The 19211-nt window shown below is 58.2% G+C and overlaps 1 protein-coding gene across 13 annotated transcripts in view; it reads right to left on the bottom strand.

The window, feature by feature from the left end:
• The window catches only part of DCTN1 (dynactin subunit 1), an 89277-nt gene that overhangs the window by 2907 nt on the left and 67159 nt on the right, over nucleotides 1–19211 (bottom strand). For 10 of the 13 annotated variants that reach the window (XM_076363526.1, XM_076363527.1, XM_076363520.1 and 7 more), the window contains 19 exons: nucleotides 16877–17081; nucleotides 15623–15701; nucleotides 14072–14231; nucleotides 12570–12674; nucleotides 11476–11667; nucleotides 10159–10275; nucleotides 9381–9533; nucleotides 8639–8799; nucleotides 7434–7602; nucleotides 6805–6873; nucleotides 6209–6271; nucleotides 5961–6110; nucleotides 5502–5663; nucleotides 4936–5067; nucleotides 4538–4666; nucleotides 3994–4136; nucleotides 3225–3391; nucleotides 1440–1454; nucleotides 647–780 (listed from right to left, as the gene is read on the bottom strand). In XM_076363526.1, the coding sequence (XP_076219641.1) occupies nucleotides 647–780; nucleotides 1440–1454; nucleotides 3225–3391; nucleotides 3994–4136; nucleotides 4538–4666; nucleotides 4936–5067; nucleotides 5502–5663; nucleotides 5961–6110; nucleotides 6209–6271; nucleotides 6805–6873; nucleotides 7434–7602; nucleotides 8639–8799; nucleotides 9381–9533; nucleotides 10159–10275; nucleotides 11476–11667; nucleotides 12570–12674; nucleotides 14072–14231; nucleotides 15623–15701; nucleotides 16877–17081 (2505 nt within the window). The remainder of the gene's footprint in view (nucleotides 1–646; nucleotides 781–1439; nucleotides 1455–3224; nucleotides 3392–3993; nucleotides 4137–4537; nucleotides 4667–4935; nucleotides 5068–5501; nucleotides 5664–5960; nucleotides 6111–6208; nucleotides 6272–6804; nucleotides 6874–7433; nucleotides 7603–8638; nucleotides 8800–9380; nucleotides 9534–10158; nucleotides 10276–11475; nucleotides 11668–12569; nucleotides 12675–14071; nucleotides 14232–15622; nucleotides 15702–16876; nucleotides 17082–19211) is intronic. The other 3 variants (XM_076363521.1, XM_076363531.1, XM_076363533.1) reach the window with 1 other exon arrangement.

Raw genomic sequence — 19211 nt, 5'->3', positions numbered from 1 at the left:
CATCCCACGCGGACCGCATCCCACGCGGACCGCATCCCACGCGGACCTCCCTCCCTGGCCCTTCCTGGCCTCTTGGGACATGACTTTGTCCAAGACTATCAGCCGAAGGCAGGCACCAACCCAGCGCAAGCCCAGAGCCTGCCGCCGGAGGAAGGCGAACGCCCCCGAGCAGCGCTGCAGGACGACCCTTCCCTCGGGCTGCTGTGCTCCCAGGGCAGAGCCCGAGCCTCCCGCCCCAGGAACAGGAACGGCGCAGCCGTGCCCCGGCTGGGCTCTTCACAGAGCCCCTCTCCGTAAAGCAAGAGTCCGACACGCCTCTCGCCACTCCCCTGTTTCTTTTCTCGAGGACACCCACAGCGCGGAGGGCAGAGCTGCTCTGCGGCTTTGGAGGGAGCACGTCACCGCCTGCAGCGCTGGCAGCAGCCGAAGCCTCAGGCTGCTCTGCCCGGCCCCGGGGCAATCGCCGTGCCCTGCACCGTGGCACCACGCACCCCCCAGCCACCCCACGCCTCGCCCTCCCTCTTCCCCTGCTCGACCTCCCGACATACGGCACGTCCGAGCCCCGGGGTCCAGCGCACCAGGACCCGCTCAGTGCTGCGGGCGCCCGGGGACGCGCCACAGGGCGAGGCACCTCCCCGCACCTCACCTTGAGCCGGTTGTTCTCGTTCTTGAGGTGCTTGATGGAAAGCTGCAGGGCATCAATTTGCTGGAGAAGAAGAGGCGAGTCCTTCACCTGGACGGGTCCTGAGCCGCCTCCTGTCACCTGGCCGGCACCAACACCTGCAGACGGGCACGAACGGCAGCAGCATCAGCAACCGTCACACGCGAGCGCGGGGCAGGACTGCTACAGCGGCGCTGGACATGCGGAAGGCTCAGCAAAGGGACAAGCGTCTGCAGCGCCGGGGGAAGCAGCGTCTGCCTGTGTGTGCCCAGGCACCGACGGAGCCATCACGAACATGCGGCACCTCCCGTCCTGCTCCCGCGGAGAAGGGCAAGACGCCAGCTGGCCAGGGCAGCACCTCACACACACACACACCCCCCCCACGCCTCCTCGGCAGCCCGGCACCAGGCACTCCCAGTGGCCCCTTCCCAAAGACGCGGGGCCGTGCTGAGCTCTGGGCACTCCGGGGACCCGTCTCTCCGCTGCGGGACTCGCACCACGCTGCACCCGTAGCGGTTTCATGCTCGTCACTCCCTTCCTGGACGCCCGGTGCTGCCCAGGAGTGCACCAGCCACGAGCTCCCCTGCGCCACAAGTTGCTCGGCATCGGAGCCAAGCACTGCCCTCGAGCAGGACCTGCGCCCTTCCCCCTGCTCCCAAACCAAGCCTTGTCCCAGGGCCATGCTTGGGTGCCTTGGGACGCTAGTCCCCCCCCGGCATGCACTTCTGGGGGCCGGAGGAGGCGGGGAGCACTGGCATGCTGGGGTGCAGTACTGTACCTCTCTGCTGTTCCTCTGCAGTACAAGGAGAGGAGCCAGAGGAAAGACAAGAAGAAGCAGAATTAAAGCCGAGGATGAAGCTGGAGAGGAGCCACGGCCAGAGGAGCTCTGGTCACCCACGGCTGTGTCCTGTGCTGATCCCTGTCCCCTGACTCAGGGAACAGCGACCGTCCCAGCAGCCCCGCTGGGGCAGTGGGATTCCGTGTGCCGCTGCTACAGGGTCCGGCCAGGAGCCGGCGAGCCCCGACCGCGTGCGCGGCTGTGAGCAACCCAAGCAGGACACGCACACCCACGGCATGGCTCCTCCAGAGCCGGCCCACAACAGCCGCCTCTTGCTGTGGGTCTGAAGGCACGGTGATCCCTGCCGACCTGCTCCAAGGTGCTCCGTCTGAGCCTCCCCATGCAGGGGCGGAGGAGCAGCTCCTGCAGACTGCCCCGCTGCACCCGGCGTGCACTACACCCCTGAGAGCTGGGGTCCCCTCAGCCTGCGCTCCCCCCTCTGAAACGCAGCGCTCGTGAGCGGGCTGGTGATGGCACAGCGCTCACAGCGCTGCATACGCTGTTCTGGACCGAGAACACGCTGTCAGCATCCCCAAGAGCCAGAGCTCGTGGCCACAGTGACTCGGGGAGAGGCTGCAGCTCCACGAGGGCCAGGAGCTGCTGCATCCAGGAGCCAGGCTGCGTCCAGGTGTTACCCAGCCCAGATCAGGCCAAAAGGATCAGGCAACTGGACCCACCGGATCACTGCCACGCTGGGGCCAGAGGGCCAGGCTGCTCCACAGCCGCCCTGGTCACAGTCCTAAAGGACACCTGAGCACTCAGAGTTCAGGAGGCCACACGCTGTCGTACAGCCAGAGCTCCTGACAAAGACGCCAGCGCATTTCCATCACCCCACGCCCCTGCTTTGCCACCCTACCTGCCACCAGGCATTTCTTGTAGGACATGTCCTCCAAACAGAGTGACAAGGAAGGTGCTAACACCCCTGCTAGCCAGCACGAGGACCTGCAACCTCAGCAAGCACCCGTCCCTCACCATCACCCACCCCTTGCTGCTGGGCTTCAGGAGAGCCCAGGAGGCACGGAGAAATCGGATCTCTCATTCTCCGAGCCAGCCAGCTCAGAGCAGCAGAGCCCCAACAGCCCCGTCCCTGCCCTGAAGAGGCACGGCAGCAGAGGCGGACGCTGCCTGCAGCAGCAAGGACACGCCAGCGGGCAGGCACAGACTGCTGCGTCTCCACGGGAGCATCCCGGTGGGAGGACGGGCCCACGGGCTGGGCCGGGCAGTACCGGCACTCGCCTGCCCACGCCAGCCGGAGCAGGGTGCCCCGCCACCAAGGGCCCCCCAGCCCCAGCCAGCTGCGGGGATGCCCCAGGCTGGCTCCTCAGAGGAGGAGGCACCACCACCGCCCTGCCCGCCCCAAGCACGGAGCTGCTGGACACCGCTGGGGAGCTGCAGGCTCTCCGCACTTCCCAGCTGTCATTACAGCCCGAATGCCTCCTGTCCTCTCCCCTGCCAGCCGCGCCAGGGGCTCTGGCTCGCTGCGGGAGGGCCGGGCAGGCAGAGCAGCGGACCGTTGGAGCACCATTCCCAAGAGCTGCTCGCTCCTGCCAGCAGTCCGAGCTCCCGCACTGCCTCCCGGGACATTACACAGACACTGCAGGGCATTCCCCTGCACGGCTCCCGGACTCCGTGTCGGGAGGACGTGCCAGGCTCCCTTTCCAGCCTGCAAATACCCTACACCAGCTGCAGAAGCGTCTGAGTGCTCTGGGGACGCTGGGTACGCACCTCCAGCGATGCCAGACACGATGGAGGCAACTCCAGAGGCAGAGGCGCCGCGCAGGCCCTCGATGGTTCGCTTTGACTGGTTGTTCAAGCGCTGCTTCAGCTCCACCTTCTCCGATTCCAGCTGGTCGATATCTGCCTGAAGAGCATCCATGGTCTCCTCAAACTCCCTGGGAAGAGCACACAGAGTCACGGGTGTAGCCGGGGACGCTCCTCTGGAGGAACGAGGCAAGCAGTCCAGGACCCGAGAGCTCCTGGCTTTGTCATGGCTCCTGCTGCTGCTGTGCTTCAAGCACAACCCTGCTGATCCAGGAGCTGGAGCCCCACCAGCCTCCACTGCAGACTGCAGCATAGCACACGAAGGAAGTATTTATCCATATTGAACCCAACATCTCCTTAGCTTTTGCCCAGCTTTTACACTGCAAGACAGTCCTCCCGCCACCCTGCAGGTTGCAGCTCCCTGCTTGTCCACAGGCTCGCTCTGCCAACAGACCACGTGTGGCAAGAGACGCTTGGAGCACAGCAATGGTAGTAAGAACACGGCAGGACAACGTCCCTTTCCACGAGAGCATTTGAAGAGGACCTTTCCCAGGACCGCTCCATCAGCCTGCGCCCTGCTGTGCACCATTAAAACGTGCTGGTTCCCCTGCGGATCCTCCACTAACATCATCCCTCTCCACTAACCCACAAACCCTCCCAGCCAGCCCGAGGGACCGCTGGCTGTCCAGTCCTCATCAGAGACCCTCCAACAGCAGCCCCATCTCACGCTTACTTCTCTTTCTTTTTGAGCAGCGTCTGGGTCTCATCCAGCTTTGTCTGTATCTTTTCCACGCGGTCATCTGCATCCTTGGACGCGCTGTCCAGCTTCTTCTCCAGGAGGCTGAGCCGCACGTTTGCTTCGCTGAGCTCCTCGCCCTGGAGAGGCAGGAAAGAAATCAGAGAGCTCCGGGGCCCTGGGGACGGTGGGCAGTAGGAAAAGCTCCTCGCAGCGCCTGGTGGGAGCCTGCCCAGAAATCACAACTCCTACCCACCTGCACCTACGGTTGGTACCCAGACACACGCGCCCATCACCAAACACTCGCCATCCCAGAACACGGTGGGGGGGAAAAGCCAGGCCAGTCTCTGGCAGGGAGGCACCAGGCAGACAGCACCTCCCTGACAACTGGAACAGTATTTCCAGGGAGAGACCTGGCTGGGACTCGAGACAGCTCCACAGGCAACAAGTGTCAATTGAGCACGAACGTGACCACTACAGCAGCACTTCAGCTCTTCACTGACCAGCCAGGAAGGCAGAGATCGACTGAAGGACAGCTTACCTTGATCTTGAGAGATTTTTTCAGCTCTTTGATGACTGTCTCCCTGTCCTCCAGCTTAAGCCCCAGCCCCTCAGCGTCAGTGATCTCTGCCCGAAGAGCCGCTGCCCGTAGGTCAGCAGGTGGGGTGGGCTGCAATGGAGACCAGAGGAACAAGATGCAAAATTGGTATTTTACGAAGAATTCCAGTAATTGCAGATGGGGCCAGACGGCAAGAGGGGGACCGTCCCCGGCCTCCCTGAATCCCGCAGGCAACTGCTGCACCTCCCCAGCTCTCTGCCCCACATCACACCCAGAAGACAGTCTCCTTCCAGGGGCGGCAGCAGCAGGACTGCGGGAGATTACAGAGCAACCCAGATGCTCCGGCTCTGCCTGAGGCCCCTGCCACAGCCGGAGCCCACCTTGGTCTGTGGCCTATCCGCGTCGTACTCTCCCTCCTGCATAGCCGTGGCCATCTTGTTCATGGTCGCGATGAGGATGCTGCAAGACTGACGCAGACACTCGTAGGGGTTGATGCCCTGGGTGCCGTAGATCTGCAAAGGACGGGAAGAAAGTGGCAGGTGCCCCTGGGCTGGGCTCACAGCCGCTGTTACAGCCCCCTCCCGACTCCCCACAACGTGCCACAGGCCTTCAGAGGCTGCAGTCCCTTTGGTGCGGCTGCGGAGCAAGGCCAGCTGGGGGGAAGGACAGCAGAGAGCAGGGGACCACAAAGCCCTCCGCATTTTGGCATTCCCTGGCGATTCCCTGCTCATTGCAGGGGGGTTGGACTTGATGACCTTTGGAGGTTCCTTCCAACCCAAACTATTCTGTGATTCTATGATATTCCCAGGAGTTCATTCCCAGCCTCCACAAGGCTCTCCCATCCAGAGCTGCTCACGGGCAGGTCTGTAGCGCTGGAGTGAGACGGGTCCCGGCTTTACCCCGCTGCAGCAGGGAACGAAGGGCAGTCGAGAAGGGGGTCTCCCACCTGCTCGCTCGCTTTGAAGGCCAGATCCTCCAGCTTCACCGCCAGCAGCCCCTCGTTCTCCGCCAGAGGAGCAATCATCTGCGCCCCAGCAGCGGCCACCTCCTGCAGCACGGCCACCACCCACGTCAGGTGCTTGCGGCAGTCCAGCAGCGTGTCCGACACCTGAAAGTCGGGCAGAAACAGGATGGTTGGGAAAAGCGGACAAAGGGGCTGCTTTCCGGCTCGCTTCCCAGGCACTGGGGAAGCTCCTGGCTGCACACCACTTGCCTCACCCTAGTCTGACAACTAGTGAGACTTTAACTTGCTTCTGAAGCATCACTAGGAAGATGGGAAGCACCAGGAAAGACAGAAAGAAACTGAAGGCTAGAGAAAAGTAGGTTACAAAGTCCGTGTCTCCATCCCAGCTAGAAACACAAAGCCCAGAGACGCTCCATCCCATCTCAGCTCGCACCAGCTCACCTGCTGCCCGAAGCCCAGTGCCGCAGGGATACCCGGAGCGTCCGTCCCAGGCATGCGGCGCCTGATCTTCTTGCAGAACTGGCGAATGTCACTGCACGAGGTCTCCAGGTCCTTGAGGAGGATGGCAAGGTCAGACGCCTCCTGCCCAGCCTAGGGTGCAGAGAAAGGACCTCAGAAAAACTGACGAAGGGATCATCGGCGAGGGGAACCCAGCGCAACCCTGCAGAGCCACCCCGAGCACGTCCTACCTGGAGGAAGGATCGCAGCCGGCACACCTCCACCCCCATGCAGTCCAAGGCACTCTGGGTGAACTGCAGAGCACAAACACGGGTACCGTCAGCTCGGGGCAAAGCAGAGACCAGGCAAGACGGCTGCACTAGGGCAAACTGCGGCTTTGGTCTCGGGCATTTCAGGACGGACCCTCTGTACGCCACCCTGCCACGACCGCAGGATTTACAGGAGCAGGAAAACAGGTTGAGGCATTCAGCCAATTTTTGTTTTACTCCGTGGGGCACGGGACACTGGTACTTCCCTTAGAAGCTCAGGGCAGTACAACACTCCCCCTCAGGCACTAGGTTCTCCGCACTCTCCTTGCTGCTCTTCTCCTTCTACCCAGACATCTGCAGGGCAAATGGCCCCGCATCATCTTCCCCCTTTCCCTGACCTGGGAGCCCTCATCACCTCTGCGCCACCACAGGCAGCGGGAGCTGGGGGAAAGCGACTGCAACGGGGAGAGGGGGAGAAGAGGCACTTCAACTCACAAAATGATCTCGGGGGGAGCAGAAAGAGCAAAGGCAGAAAACGCGCAACAAGGAAAGAGTCAGGTTATTTTCCCCCACTTCACCTTGATGTGGTCAGCCAGCTGCATCGTGCAGTCTTCAGCCTGGTCAGCCAGGTGGATGCTGTACAGGTGCTAGGTGGAGAGAGATCAGCAGAGATCAGCACCCCTCAAATGTCTCCACACACGCAAGCAAACAAACCGACTAAGGAAATACATAACAAAAAACCCCAAACGTTGAGGGTTTGGCCTAATTTTTAACTGGAAGTGAAAACTCTTGCAGTGACCCCCACCAGATCCCCCCTGAACGCTCCGCCCTCCAAAAGAGCTGGTGGCCCTCAATTCAAAGGGTCAGCAGCCCTGGCTTGCAGCACAGAGGTGCAGAAACGTAGGATGGGAGAACCGCGTCCTTCCTGCCTGCGTCCTCCCAGGGACAGAGAGCAGAGAACACAGCCCCCAAGGGACACAGGCGCAGGCTCCAGTCCTGCGTGCTCTGGAGGTGAAAAACATCCAGAAGAAAGTGCTACCGACGAGCTTATTCTCAGCTTATCAGGGTGCCCTGTGAACGATGTATCCAAGGGCACGATTTCCAGCTGTGGCACGCACTGGCAAGGTTGCACCAGTTCCCCGTCCTGCAGGTCAGAAACGCTCCGAGCTTGGCCAAGAGCCCGTCGCTCTCGGCTCCGCAGACCCACCTGGTAGTACTTGATGGCTTTGGTCAGCGGCTCCACGTTGACCGTCTCGTCCAGCTGGTCCTTGTGCAGCAGCTCGATCAGGAAGTCCAGTGAGCGCTCGTGGACGCTCATCTCGGGGTACAGCATCCCCACCTTCTTATACACCTCCACGCTGCATTTGTTCAGGGCCCTGGTAAGGGAACGCAGACGCAGTTGGCTTGGCTGGGACAGGCACATGCTGCAGACAGCATCAATACAGGGCTTTGCTTCTGGGTGCCAATCTCAGACCACTGGAACCCCCCGGGACCACCAGCTGGACCCCCAGGAGCGCCGTAGCTAGAGAGCGGTTAACGAAGGTCAAACCATCTGTAGAAAACCACGGCATGAAATAGGCTGCCTGGGAGCTACAGGAAAGGGAACCTCAGAAGAGAAAAACACTCAGTTCTCTAGGCCAGAACTCAGTGCCGGCGGCAGGGGAAGACTTGCCGCCCAGCACCCGCAGTACACCAGGTGATCTAACGAGTTCATCAGCCATGCTGGTGCAGGAGCAAAGGGATCTTTCAGCGCCCTGCTTCAAACCGAGCCACCTTCCTGGGAGCAAAGCTGAGCAAGCCTCAAGGCGAGTACCCTGCCACAGCCGTCTTGGTGCCCGACGGCATTTCCCAGTCTCCGAGGAAAGCCCTGGCTCCGCGGTGCTGTCAGGGCACCGCCCAGTGACGGGCTCACACTGATCAAGCGTTCAGGCTGACGCTCCGTGAAACCTTCCGCACAGGTCTAAGCGCTGGGCACTCATGGAAGAGGGCACTGGGCTGCAGGGGAGAGCCTGCTCTTGGGGACTGAAGCCCAGAGTCAACCCCAGATGCAATCAAGCTCAGCAAGAGACTGTGATGCATCTCCTGGCAGGATAGATGGAAAAATCAGTGCAGCAAGGCTACTTCTGTCCTCAAGACACGGTCACAGCTGAAGAATGAGCAACACGTGCTAGAGAATTGGATCCCTTCACGTGTCAATTCTTGGGAGGGAAACAAGGAAGGAGTTACAAGAGAAGTGAATACCCCCGTCACAAGGCAATAAATGGGGTCCCTCAGCTTTCTTCCAGCCTAGCTGCCAAAATAGCTTTAACTCCAGAGGGACCAGGCCCTGCTGCGAGGCTGCAGAGGTCCTCCGTGCTTCCAGAGGGTGAAGCGGGCGGGAATCAAGGGTGAGGAGAAGGGCTGGGTACTCACTGTTCGTATTTGTGCAGCGTAGCCTGCAGGAGGCTCAGGGAATAGACCAGCCCGGCAGCAAAGCTCAGCTGCTCTCCCGCAGCACCCCTGAGGCCGGTGCGCTCCGCACAGTTTTCATTCAGATCAAACTTCTCCTGAGCCTGTTTGCTGATCAGTTCAGCCTGTTGGGGAAGAGGGCAAACCTTCAGAGTCCTCCTACGCTCGCTCTGATCTGTTCTGCTTAGCCACAGACCAGCCAAACACCCCCCCTCACCCTCACCTCCAAAAAGCAAGCTTTCCTGGGAAAGATTTCTGAAGGAACAGAAGGGGAGTAAGAGGGACAGCAGAGCGCCAACCCCCCGGTCAGTGCTGCAAGACACCGAGGCTCACACGCCTGCCCTGCCCGAACTGGCAGGCTTGACCCACCCGTACCACAGCTGAGTGCTCCCACCGCTGACCTACCACCACCTGCGGGCCCGGACTCCCGCTTCCTCCTCCTCCCAGGCAATTTTGAAAGTTCTCAAACAAGTAAACATTCAAAATCCCAAATTCAGCTGGGGCAGAAAGAAAAGCTGTATTTCCCACAGAGCCGCGGCACAGCCACTGAACTCCTGGTTGGCCCAAGTGGCACAGCGCGTACGAAGCCCCGACAGCCCAGCTCAGGAGACAGCCCCAGCTCAAAGCTTCAAAGGAAGAATTAACACAAGCTCTTGACGAGGCCTAACTCCCCCCAGGCAGGCGGGGGCCGAGGCACCCGTCCCACCTTGCAGATGAGCCGAGGGATGAGCAGCAGCACCAGGACGCAGTCATGGTCCCCTCCGTGGCGCAGGAAGCTGTCGGGCATGAAGGAGGTGAGGAGGGAGACGTGTCGGTTGGCCTGCTGCACCTCCATCTGGCGCAGCTCCATCTCGATGGCCTGCAGGAGACACACGGTCAAGGGCAGCCCGCTCGGTCCCCTCCCCAGCCCAGCGCATCCCAGCCCGTTCAGTATTTTAAAAAGTCGGAACCTCTTTCCTCCTGGGACACAGCTAACACCTCGCTCCCTGGCTGTCACAGGAAACATTTCTCGTTATGACCAACCAGTGCTCTGCGGAGGTGCCCAGGGACTGGTCTGGAGCTCTGGTCTAACCCCCGGTACAGAGTACACCATGTATCTGTGCTCAAAAGCATTCCTTCTTTCCAGCCAGTGTTCACAGCGTGATAAAAACAAGGCTTACGCTGTCAGCTCTGAGCAGGCTCTTTCACAAGAAAACATCCCTTTTTGCACAGCAGTATTTGAACTTTGATGTTTCTCTTAGGAGAGAGAAACACCCTGACAGTCGCCTCAGCCTGTTTCCACGGCTGGCACGAGCACCGCAGGCCAGCTCCCGAGAGCTGCGCCCCAGGGTCAGCCCCACGGCGCGGGGAACACCCGCCCCGAGCCCGGCACCCCCGTGCCGGTGCCGTGCCTCGGTGCCACTGCTTCAGGAGCCCCGCACACGGGAACGAACGCACCCCGTTCAGTTCACACGCCTGGTGCACAGCTCTCTTGCTGGCCCTACCTTAGCATGGGCTTTCGTCTCTGCAAATTTAATCTTGAAGTCAAACATCTCGGGAGGAGGCTGCTGCTGTTTCTCGGCAGATGCTTCTTGCTGACTCATGAGTTCTCGGTTCACGTCCTGAGCAGGGAAAGAAGCTGCGATGAGACATACTCTGGAGTCTGGAGAACAAGTCTTATGGGGAGCGGCTGAGGGAACTGGGGTTGTTCAGCCTGGAGAAAAGGAGGCTGAGGGGAGACCTCATCGCTCTCTACAACCACCTGCAAGGAGGTTGTAGCGAGGTGGGGGTCGGTCTCTTCTCCCAAGTAACAAGCGACAGGACGAGAGGAAAGGGCCTCAAGTTGCGCCAGGGGAGGTTTGGAATGGACGTGAGGAAAAATGTCTTTACTGGAAGAGTGGTTAAACATTGGAAGAGGCTGCCCAGGGAAGTGGTTGAGTCCCCACCCCTGGAGGTATTTAAAAGACGTGTAGATGTGGCGCTTAGGGCCATGGTGTAGTGGGCATGGTGGTGTTGGGTCGACGGTGGGACTCGATGGTCTTAGAGGTCTTTTCCAACCTTAATGATTCTATGATTCTATACAGAAAACCGGGACACAGGAGTTCTGTAATCCCACACCCTCTGCAGTACATCCGCACCTAACCTCCAAATGCCCCCTTCCTCGGGGAGGGCTGGGGGGGGAGCACCAGGGGCTCTTTGTGCAACATGCACAATGATGGATGAAAGTAAGGAAGAGGAATGCAAGTGCTTCCCAAACGCTCAGCTGACAGCAGGCTGTATTAAAGCCAAGGAATCCACACGGACTCATTACCCATCTCCTTTCACCGCCAGCAAAGCCCAGGAGAACCAAGCCCAGTGCTGGAACAACCCCACACTGTTCCGTCTTTTCCAGGACTCGGTTCCCAAGCCTGGAGCACAAGCAGCACAGCGCAGTAAAAGGCCGAAACGGCCACGTGTTCAGAAGTATTTACAGTGCTGACTTCAGCGGGGGCTCTGCCAGCGAGCCCCATCCGGATACGGGCAGGACAAGGCAGGGCTGTCAGAGGTCACGAGAAGCACGTGCAGTCTGGCACTGCTGGAGGTCCCCAGGAAAGCTCAGTTAGGAACCCGCTCTCCAGGCACCCGCCGCCTGTGTTCTGCCATGCCCATCTCCCGCGAGAGCGGGAGGCGGCGTGCTGCCCCTGCCCCCAGGGCCCACCTCCTCTGGGAATGCCCTTGCCTACACACCCTCGGTCTCCTCGTCGCCGAGGTGGGCTCCCGGAGGAGCACGGCTCCAGCGGGAACTGCCCCGCTGCCACGCGAGGAGCACCGAAGGGCCGCACCTGAAGGTGTGCGGTCAGCTCTCTATATTTTTTGATGGTCTGCTGGTAGTCGGCCACGGTCTCCTGCGCAGCCTCCACGCGCTTCTCTGCCTCGCGGACCCGCGCCGTCGCCATATCCAGCTGCTCCCGTAACTCCAGCTCTGTCTCCCGGGCGTTTTCCTGCAGCTCGTCATTCATCTCGTTCATGGCTTCCTGGCAAGGAGGAGGCAGCACGGCACGCGGTTACACCACAGCCGAGCAAGCGAGAGCAGTTGGGCATTTTCGGAGCAGGGCAGAGGGGCACCTGTCCCGGTTTTGGCTGGTATATTTTTAATTTTCTTCCCAGTAGCTGGTACAGAGCTGTGTTTTGGATTTAGGACCAGAACAATGTTGACAACACAGCGGTGTTGTAGTTCTTGCGGAGCAGTGCTTACACTAGGCAAGGGCTTTTCAGCTTCCCGTGCTCTGCCGACTGAGCAGGCTGGAGGTGCGCAAGAAGCTGGGAGGGGGCACGGCCAGGACAGCTGACCCAAACCGGCCAGAGGGACATTCCATACCATGGGACATCATGCTCAGTACCTAAACTGGGGGAAGCTGGCCGGGGGGGCCGCTGCTCAGGGACTGGCTGGGCATCGGTCGGCGGGTGGTGAGCAACTGCATCGTGCATCGCTTGCTTTGTATATTCTTTTCTTATCATTGTTGCTATTATTGTTACTCTTTTATTTTATTTCAACTCTTAAACTGTTCTTATCTCAACCCACGAGTTTTCTCTCTTTTACTCCTCCCATTCTCTCCCCCATCCCACCCAGCGAGCGGCTGCGTGGGGCTCAGTTGCCGGCTGAGGTTAAACCACGACAGCACCCCAGGGTGTAAGGGGCATATTCTGCAGAGCGGAAGAGTGCACCGCTCGGAAGCGGCACCGAGTGCAATGCCTCTAGAGAGGTTCCCCAGTCCCCTCTGGCACCGCTGCCAGGCAGTTCCCGGTGCCTCGGGCAGCCTCACTGCCAGGCAGTCGGCTGGACCAGCCCTCGCATCAGCCCAGCCGCACAGCAGGCACGAAGCAAGTGGCGCAAGCCCTCCAGTACCAGCCCTTACTCCAGAGGAGTCCGTCTTACCAGGTCCCCAACAGTCTCACGCAGCTCCCGGACCTTCTCCTCCAGGTCTAAGTTTCTCTCCGTCAGAGTCTCCACCATCTCTTCAGCACCCAAAGCAGCATCCACCTGCAAGCACGCACCACATCACGCTCCAACCTGGAGCTCAACACACTGCAGCACGCAGCTCAAAAATCCTTTTATACCACCGTGGGATCACCCCGGCAAGCTGTGGGACGTGGCTGATAAATCCATCTCCCCATCCTGGGGTGAGGGTTTGCCAGACAGTGCATAAGCTCCCTCCTGGTAGCAGAGAACAGCATGCCTCAGGAGAGCAAACAACTCAAACCAGAACAGCCAGCAGCCCCACGTGAAAAAGAGAGGCCTGGCTTTGGCTCTTAGAGATGTACTGGCTCTTTAGCTGCAGCATCAGGGCACAAGGTTGAACAGTTTCAGGTCAGTGTAAACGATGCTGACCTTCAGGCTGAGTCTTCGCAGGCTTGTGACAGTGCTTTCCAAGCTCTCTGTCCCCCCTGAGGACCTAGGGGAGTGGTTATACACTTACAGTATTAATGGAGGAATAGGCATTTCAGTCTCTTTGCATTAAGAAGCATCACCTCTGCTAACAGCCCACCTTCTACGTAACTCAGGCTAATGCTCAGAGAGCGTGAGGCCAGCGTCCCTCCAGAACAGCAGTTCGGAGGAATTGCACAGGCTGCTCTGCAGCGAACGTAGATCGCAAGTGTTTAGCTTGGAGAAAAGGAGGCTGAGGGGAGACCTCATCGCTCTCTACAACCACCTGCAAGGAGGTTGTAGCGAGGTGGGGGTCGGTCTCTTCTCCCAAGTAACAAGCGGTAGGACGAGAGGAAAGGGCCTCAAGTTGCGCCAGGGGAGGTTTGGAATGGACGTGAGGAAAAATGTCTTTACTGAAAGAGTGGTTAAACATTGGAAGAGGCTGCCCAGGGAAGTGGTGGAGTCACCATCCCTGGAGGTATTTAAAAGACGAGTAGATGAGGCGCTGAGGGACATGGTTTAGGACATGGTGGTGTTGGGCTGACAGTTGGACTCGATGATCTTAGAGGTCTTTTCCAACCTCAATGATTCTATGATTCTATGATCCTTCCTGAGGGCTTCCTAAGGGCTGCCCCACACCAGCACCGATGTCTCAGTCTGGCCAGGAACAAGCCTCATGAAGATCACCCAGGCAGGAAGATGTGATGGATCAGCACTAAGCAAGCAGCAAACACAGATCAGCCTTGGAAAGCACGACATATCATCCATGTCCTATGTTCAAGAGCCACCCTACGGCCAGCACAGTTCCACTGCTGGAACAGGGTTTGCTTTTGCACAGGGACCCAGAAGTATTAGTCCCTGCAGTGGTATCACCGAGCGCGGCTCTCCAAGAGTGACTGACAGAAAGCGCTCTGTGCCAGGGGGTGACCCAAGCTTGCCCGACAGCAGTTGCTCAATGCTCCAAACGGCCCCAAGCTTCCCCTCCCTGCCTATCCTCCCCCCAGTGGACTCACCTGCTCCTTTAGCTCATCAACCGTTTTCTCCGCCTGCTTCACCTCCTCCTGAAGCTTCTCCCTCTGCTGACGCAGGGACTCCAGCTCTGTGTTTTTCTTCTCCATTTGCTTTTGAAGCTTCACGTGTTCCTGCTTCTCTGATGCAGACAAGTCCCGCATCCTTTGACAGAGCAACCAGACCCATCACAAGCCCAGCAGAGACCCAGGTACCAGAGCAAGAGGAGCCATCCCCTTCCCAGACACTGCTCTTGGTGGGCACCAGCAGAGTCAAGACCCCCCCCACACCCACGCTGGTGCTGGCTGCCCATCGGCAGCGCGAGCAGAGCTCCTTTGGAGCCTCTGGCAGCCCCTCCCTGGGGGGGGACACGAGCAGCGTCCCCAGAGAACAGCTCATTAACAGTGAGGGATGGGCGTGAATCGGTGCCCGAGACGGCACCTTGCTTTGAAAGAATCAGAGCGATAGAGGATGGAGAGAACAGAAGAGGAGAACATAGAAAAATAGACAACAGAGATAGGCAGGGAAGAATAGCTGTAAATGGGACAGGCTAAAGCACAGAAAGGAAGAACCCAGTAAGCAAAGAAAAATAAGTCACATTCACAGCCTTTCACAGTGTAAGAGAAGGTCAGCAGCACAAAAAGACAAAGCACAGACAAGGAAAGGTGCTTCGGCACGCCAAAGAACAGAGCTTTGCTTATGTGTATATTGAGGCCCCTGTGTGACCAGCTCTGCTAACAGCCCCAAAGGGGCTCTGCCCAGGGAGTGCAAGTGCTGGGAGGTTCTCTCGCTTGGACCTTCTTTATACCTCCCACCCCAAGCATGCACTGGTTTGGGAGTCCTCGCAAGGCAGTTTCTTGTGTTTCCTATTAGTAGGGGATGCTTCCACCTCCTCTACCTGTTCCTGGCCTACAGGAGTAATTGTCTTTAAGCACAGGCTGTTTTCTGCACCAAAGGCAACACAGCACCCTGCGCGCACTGAACCACAGCCACGGGGGAGGAGTGAGGTGGGACAGTGAGCAGTGGTGTGGTTACCAGAGGGACCCCACCTGAACCTCCAGGCTAAAGCACATGTGGCTTCCAGAAAGAAAAGCCCCAAAGCCCCGAGCCCTGGCAGATGGGCTTGCCCAGGGAAAGGCAGGAACCAGGTCCCAGTGCTGAGCAGGCTCAAGAAACCTCGAGCAGGACCTGCGCAGGAGGCGTCTGGAGAACTGCCCTGTGCAGGCTGCTTGAATAAACCTGCAGCTGTGCTGGAGAAGCAGAGCACTGCATACGCAGAGAAATGAAATACAGAAGCTGTCTGAAGCGGCTCATTTTCTCCTGATCTACACTGGTCTCCAGTGACAAGAGATTCTCCCTTCCCTGTTGCATGCTTAAAGGAGCACCAGAGCTCAGAAACAACCCAAGACCAGCTAGCACGTGTTACATCGGCTGCTCTGGAAAAGAAGTATTTGGATCAGTGCTCTGACACAAACTCTTATGAGGCCAAGGCAGCATGGGCTCTCGTAGGAGAGAACTTCATCGGCAGCCTTTGGGGAGCACAAGTGGTCTCCTACCTTACAAGAGCTTCCTTGAGTCTCGCATTTTGCTCTTCCAGCTGTTTGACTTGGTAACTCGATGCTGCTCCATCCGAGCCTGCGGTAGAAAGGAAGCATTATTCCGCTTGTGCAGAAATGGCAGCTGCTAAACAGATCCAGTTCTCTTAACACCAAGTGACATTACAAACACCAGCAAGAGGACAGCTAAATCATACCAAGGGGAAACTCATCGGTTCCTCTCCTGCAGCTGAGCAAAACCCAAGCCTGGTGTGTAACACTGGTGCTCGCAGGCTGAGAGATTCCCCCCGATGCCACCAAAGCCAGTTAGCGCAGATGAAGAGCCACCGTACCAACCCGCAGACTGTACCCGAGCAGCCGCTGGGCTGTGGCAGAGCAACGCGTCGCTGGATACCGTGAGTGCTCTCAGCTCCCAGCCCTCCCGGCCCTCACAATTCAGTGAAAGCAAACTCAAATCAAAGACCTTGCTCATCGCAGTAATTTCCACATCTCCCTGCAGACCACTCCTGTCCTCCCAACATTCTTCCCAGCCCCTCGACAGGTCTACCTTTCTGTCACATCCCTCAGCCTGCCTGCCTGACCATCCGCGGCTTCCGCAGGTTTGATTTTCTTCAGGTGAATGCCAATACTGCAAGTGTTTAAAGGCTGGCTCGTTTCCTGCTGTGTGCAATTTTTAAAGCTCACCTTGAACAGCAAGAGCTGAGAGGCCCCAGGGGAATCAAAACAAGGGTAATGCACCGGTTTTGAAGCTGTGCTCAGTGCAAAGCTGGGAGCTTGGATCAGTAAGCAACAAAAGCAGCTGCGTGACCTCCCACATAAAGTCTGTCCCAGTCAAACATCTTTTGGAGTGGGATCCACTGTCCCCAGGGAAAATGACAAGCATTAAAACTAAGCCTGAGCTCCTCTAAGCCCAGGACAGGAAGACTTGTCCCCAGACTCAAAAGTGCAGCAGCTCCATCTCTGCCTTCTCAGTGAGGCCGGGACCCAAGTGAAGACGAAGCTGAGCTGCTGCCTGCTGCTGACCTGCCCACGTGTGGCGGTCGTACCTGCGCCTGCCGAGCAGGGCTGGGGACGCAGCAGAAAGCCCCAACGGCTGCCGGGGGAAATCGCAGAGGCAAAGCCTCAGCCCTACCGCAACCAGCAGCGAGGAGCCACCACTGCTCCGAAGCAGTCAAGCGTTCTGCTCCCCAGCGAGGAGCTCCCCTGTGAAGTGGGACCCAGGCTGAGACCGCCCAAAAGCCGACGCCTTCCTACCTTTCTCTTCGATCTCGTGCTTCAGGATCTCCAGGTCCATCGTGAGATATTCCACCTTCTCTTTCAGGGAGTCCACCTCCTGCTGCAGGGACTCTGCTCGCTCTTCTGCCATCTCCTTGTCCAGGGTTGCCATTTCAATCGCATCAGCGGTGTCTGCCATCTCCTCCATGTAGCGCTCCTTGGCTTCCAAGGCATCTTTGGCTTCCTGCAGCCAAGCACACACGAGTGAGAAGACCCTGGAAGCCCAAGGCCAACGATAGAGACGCCCCTCTCATGAAAAACTGAGCCTCGGACAATTACGTCTCTCATGGTTCTCTCACAGGAGGATCAAGTCCAATTAGCAGCAGCTTATCTGAGCTGAGAGGGGAAGGCCCACTGCCAGTGCTCCAGGGTGCCCATCTCCGCTCCCTGAGGCCTCTCCCCTGCTTCACACCTTCTCCCATCCACAAAAGAGCCCAGCAGAAAAACGATCTGCAGGTGAGGAGAGACAGGTACGAAGACAGAAAAGATGCAGGCTTGTACCGGAGCAGACAATCACATAAATCACTGGGGAAACAAACCAAGAATCCACCCTGGAAAGCCAGGGCAGAGAGAAGCAAAAGCTCTTTTGCCAGCAGGGCTGGAGTCCTGCCGTCTGCCCGGGAGCAGCAGGCACGGGTGCCAAGAGCAGGTAACCCGTCCTTGGGGAGAAGGGAAAGAGGGAGAGCAGCAACCGGCAGCAGACACTTCGAATGACACCCAAAGGCAGGGCCCAGCAAGAGCAGAGCGGCCACAGGAGAAATGTTCTCGATAACGAGCGACACTAAGATTCATTAGCTCCAAAGCCCTGTGGCTTTCGCTGGCAGTGACTCATACCAACCAGCCCTGCAGGGCCGGAACTCAAAATGCATTAGTTTACCTAAAGGGAGATGAGTTTTAACAAACTAAAGTCTACATTAGAAAGTCAGGATCAGGACCCCCCCAGGAAGCCACCGGAGAGAGGAACCCGCTCCAGAGCAGGCCAGGAAAGACACAGCGCGTGGGGAAGGGAGCACCCGCTTACACCCCCGTCACCGGAGCAGGGAGGACTCGCACGCCCAGCACCCGCAGGGGCTGAGGTGGGCTGGGACCCCTGCAGATCGTCTGCTCCAACCCCTGCCCAAGCAGGGGCGGCTGAGCCAGCTGCCCAGGACCCGGTCCGGTCGTGTCTCACACATCCCCAGGGATGGAGACTCCAAACTTCTGAGCAACCTGCTCCAGTGTTTGATCACCTTCACAGGAAAAAGGCTTTTTCTTACGTTTAAACCGAATTTCCTGTATTTCGGTTTGTGCCCCTTTCTTCTTGCACTCTCAGTGGGCACCACGCAGAAGAGTCTTTACTTCCCCCGTCAGGTGTGTATACACATCGATGAGAGCCCTCGCAACCCCCCTCTGAGCTAACGACGCACTTAGCTCAGACGAGGCTCCAGAGGACTGGGTCATCTAATCGCTGCTGGAGAACAGCTCCTGAGATGTTCCAGCTTGCTTCAGCCCAGTTCCCAAATAGACTCAATGCTGATTATCAACTCAGTCCAACAAAGCAAAAGCTTATATTAATGCCGTATTTAAAACGAAACCACATTGGGATGTGACTGCTTTAAGCCATGAGTACTGTACAGGAACATACTGCTCAATTCCCGAGTATATTGCTCTTAACATATCGCAGGAGCAAGCGAGAGGAAGGACAAGCTGCTGCTTCACAAATATTGGAGAGTCAAAGACAAGCGCAGGGCAAAAAAACTTCCACCGCGCAGGTGCGGCGGTTTTAAAAAAACCCGTTCAAGACGTCCAGGCATTGGGACAGCGGGAAGGTTTAGGCTGCACGGTCAGCTTCGGGAGAGATGAACAGATCCCGCGGCATCACCAGTGAGCCTCTTCCTACAGGGCTGCTCCCCCAGCTGGATCGGAAACCTCAATACACGGCAATGCTCTTAAAGCTGCTGGGGTCCACTGATTTTTGAAGTCAGTTGCAAGATCTCCAGGAGCTTTACTTAAGCTTTTGAAGGTGGGACTGGCTGTTTATCAGCAGGTTTGGAATGTGAATGGTGGCCCTCCCACAGCGCTGGCAGACCCGCGACAGCAGATTAAACTGGAGAAAGGTGGCTGCTGCCACACTCGGACACCCATCCTGCAAGTTGAGATGTGCGACCTGCTCCTCAACTATCGCATTCTTCATCCCCATCTATTAAATGAAACCACCTCTAACGTCAGCTTGTCTTACCCTGCACAAGACTGAGAGTTGCACCGATAGAGGAATCGACTCACGGATAGATCAGACGTTCCTGCCCCAAAGGCCAGGCTGTCGGACAGATGGGGC

The sequence above is a fragment of the Aptenodytes patagonicus genome, unplaced genomic scaffold, assembly GCF_965638725.1.
Source record: "Aptenodytes patagonicus unplaced genomic scaffold, bAptPat1.pri.cur scaffold_60, whole genome shotgun sequence".
In the NCBI taxonomy this organism is placed as follows: Eukaryota; Metazoa; Chordata; class Aves; order Sphenisciformes; family Spheniscidae; genus Aptenodytes; species Aptenodytes patagonicus.
This window is presented reverse-complemented; position numbering and strand designations above follow the sequence as displayed.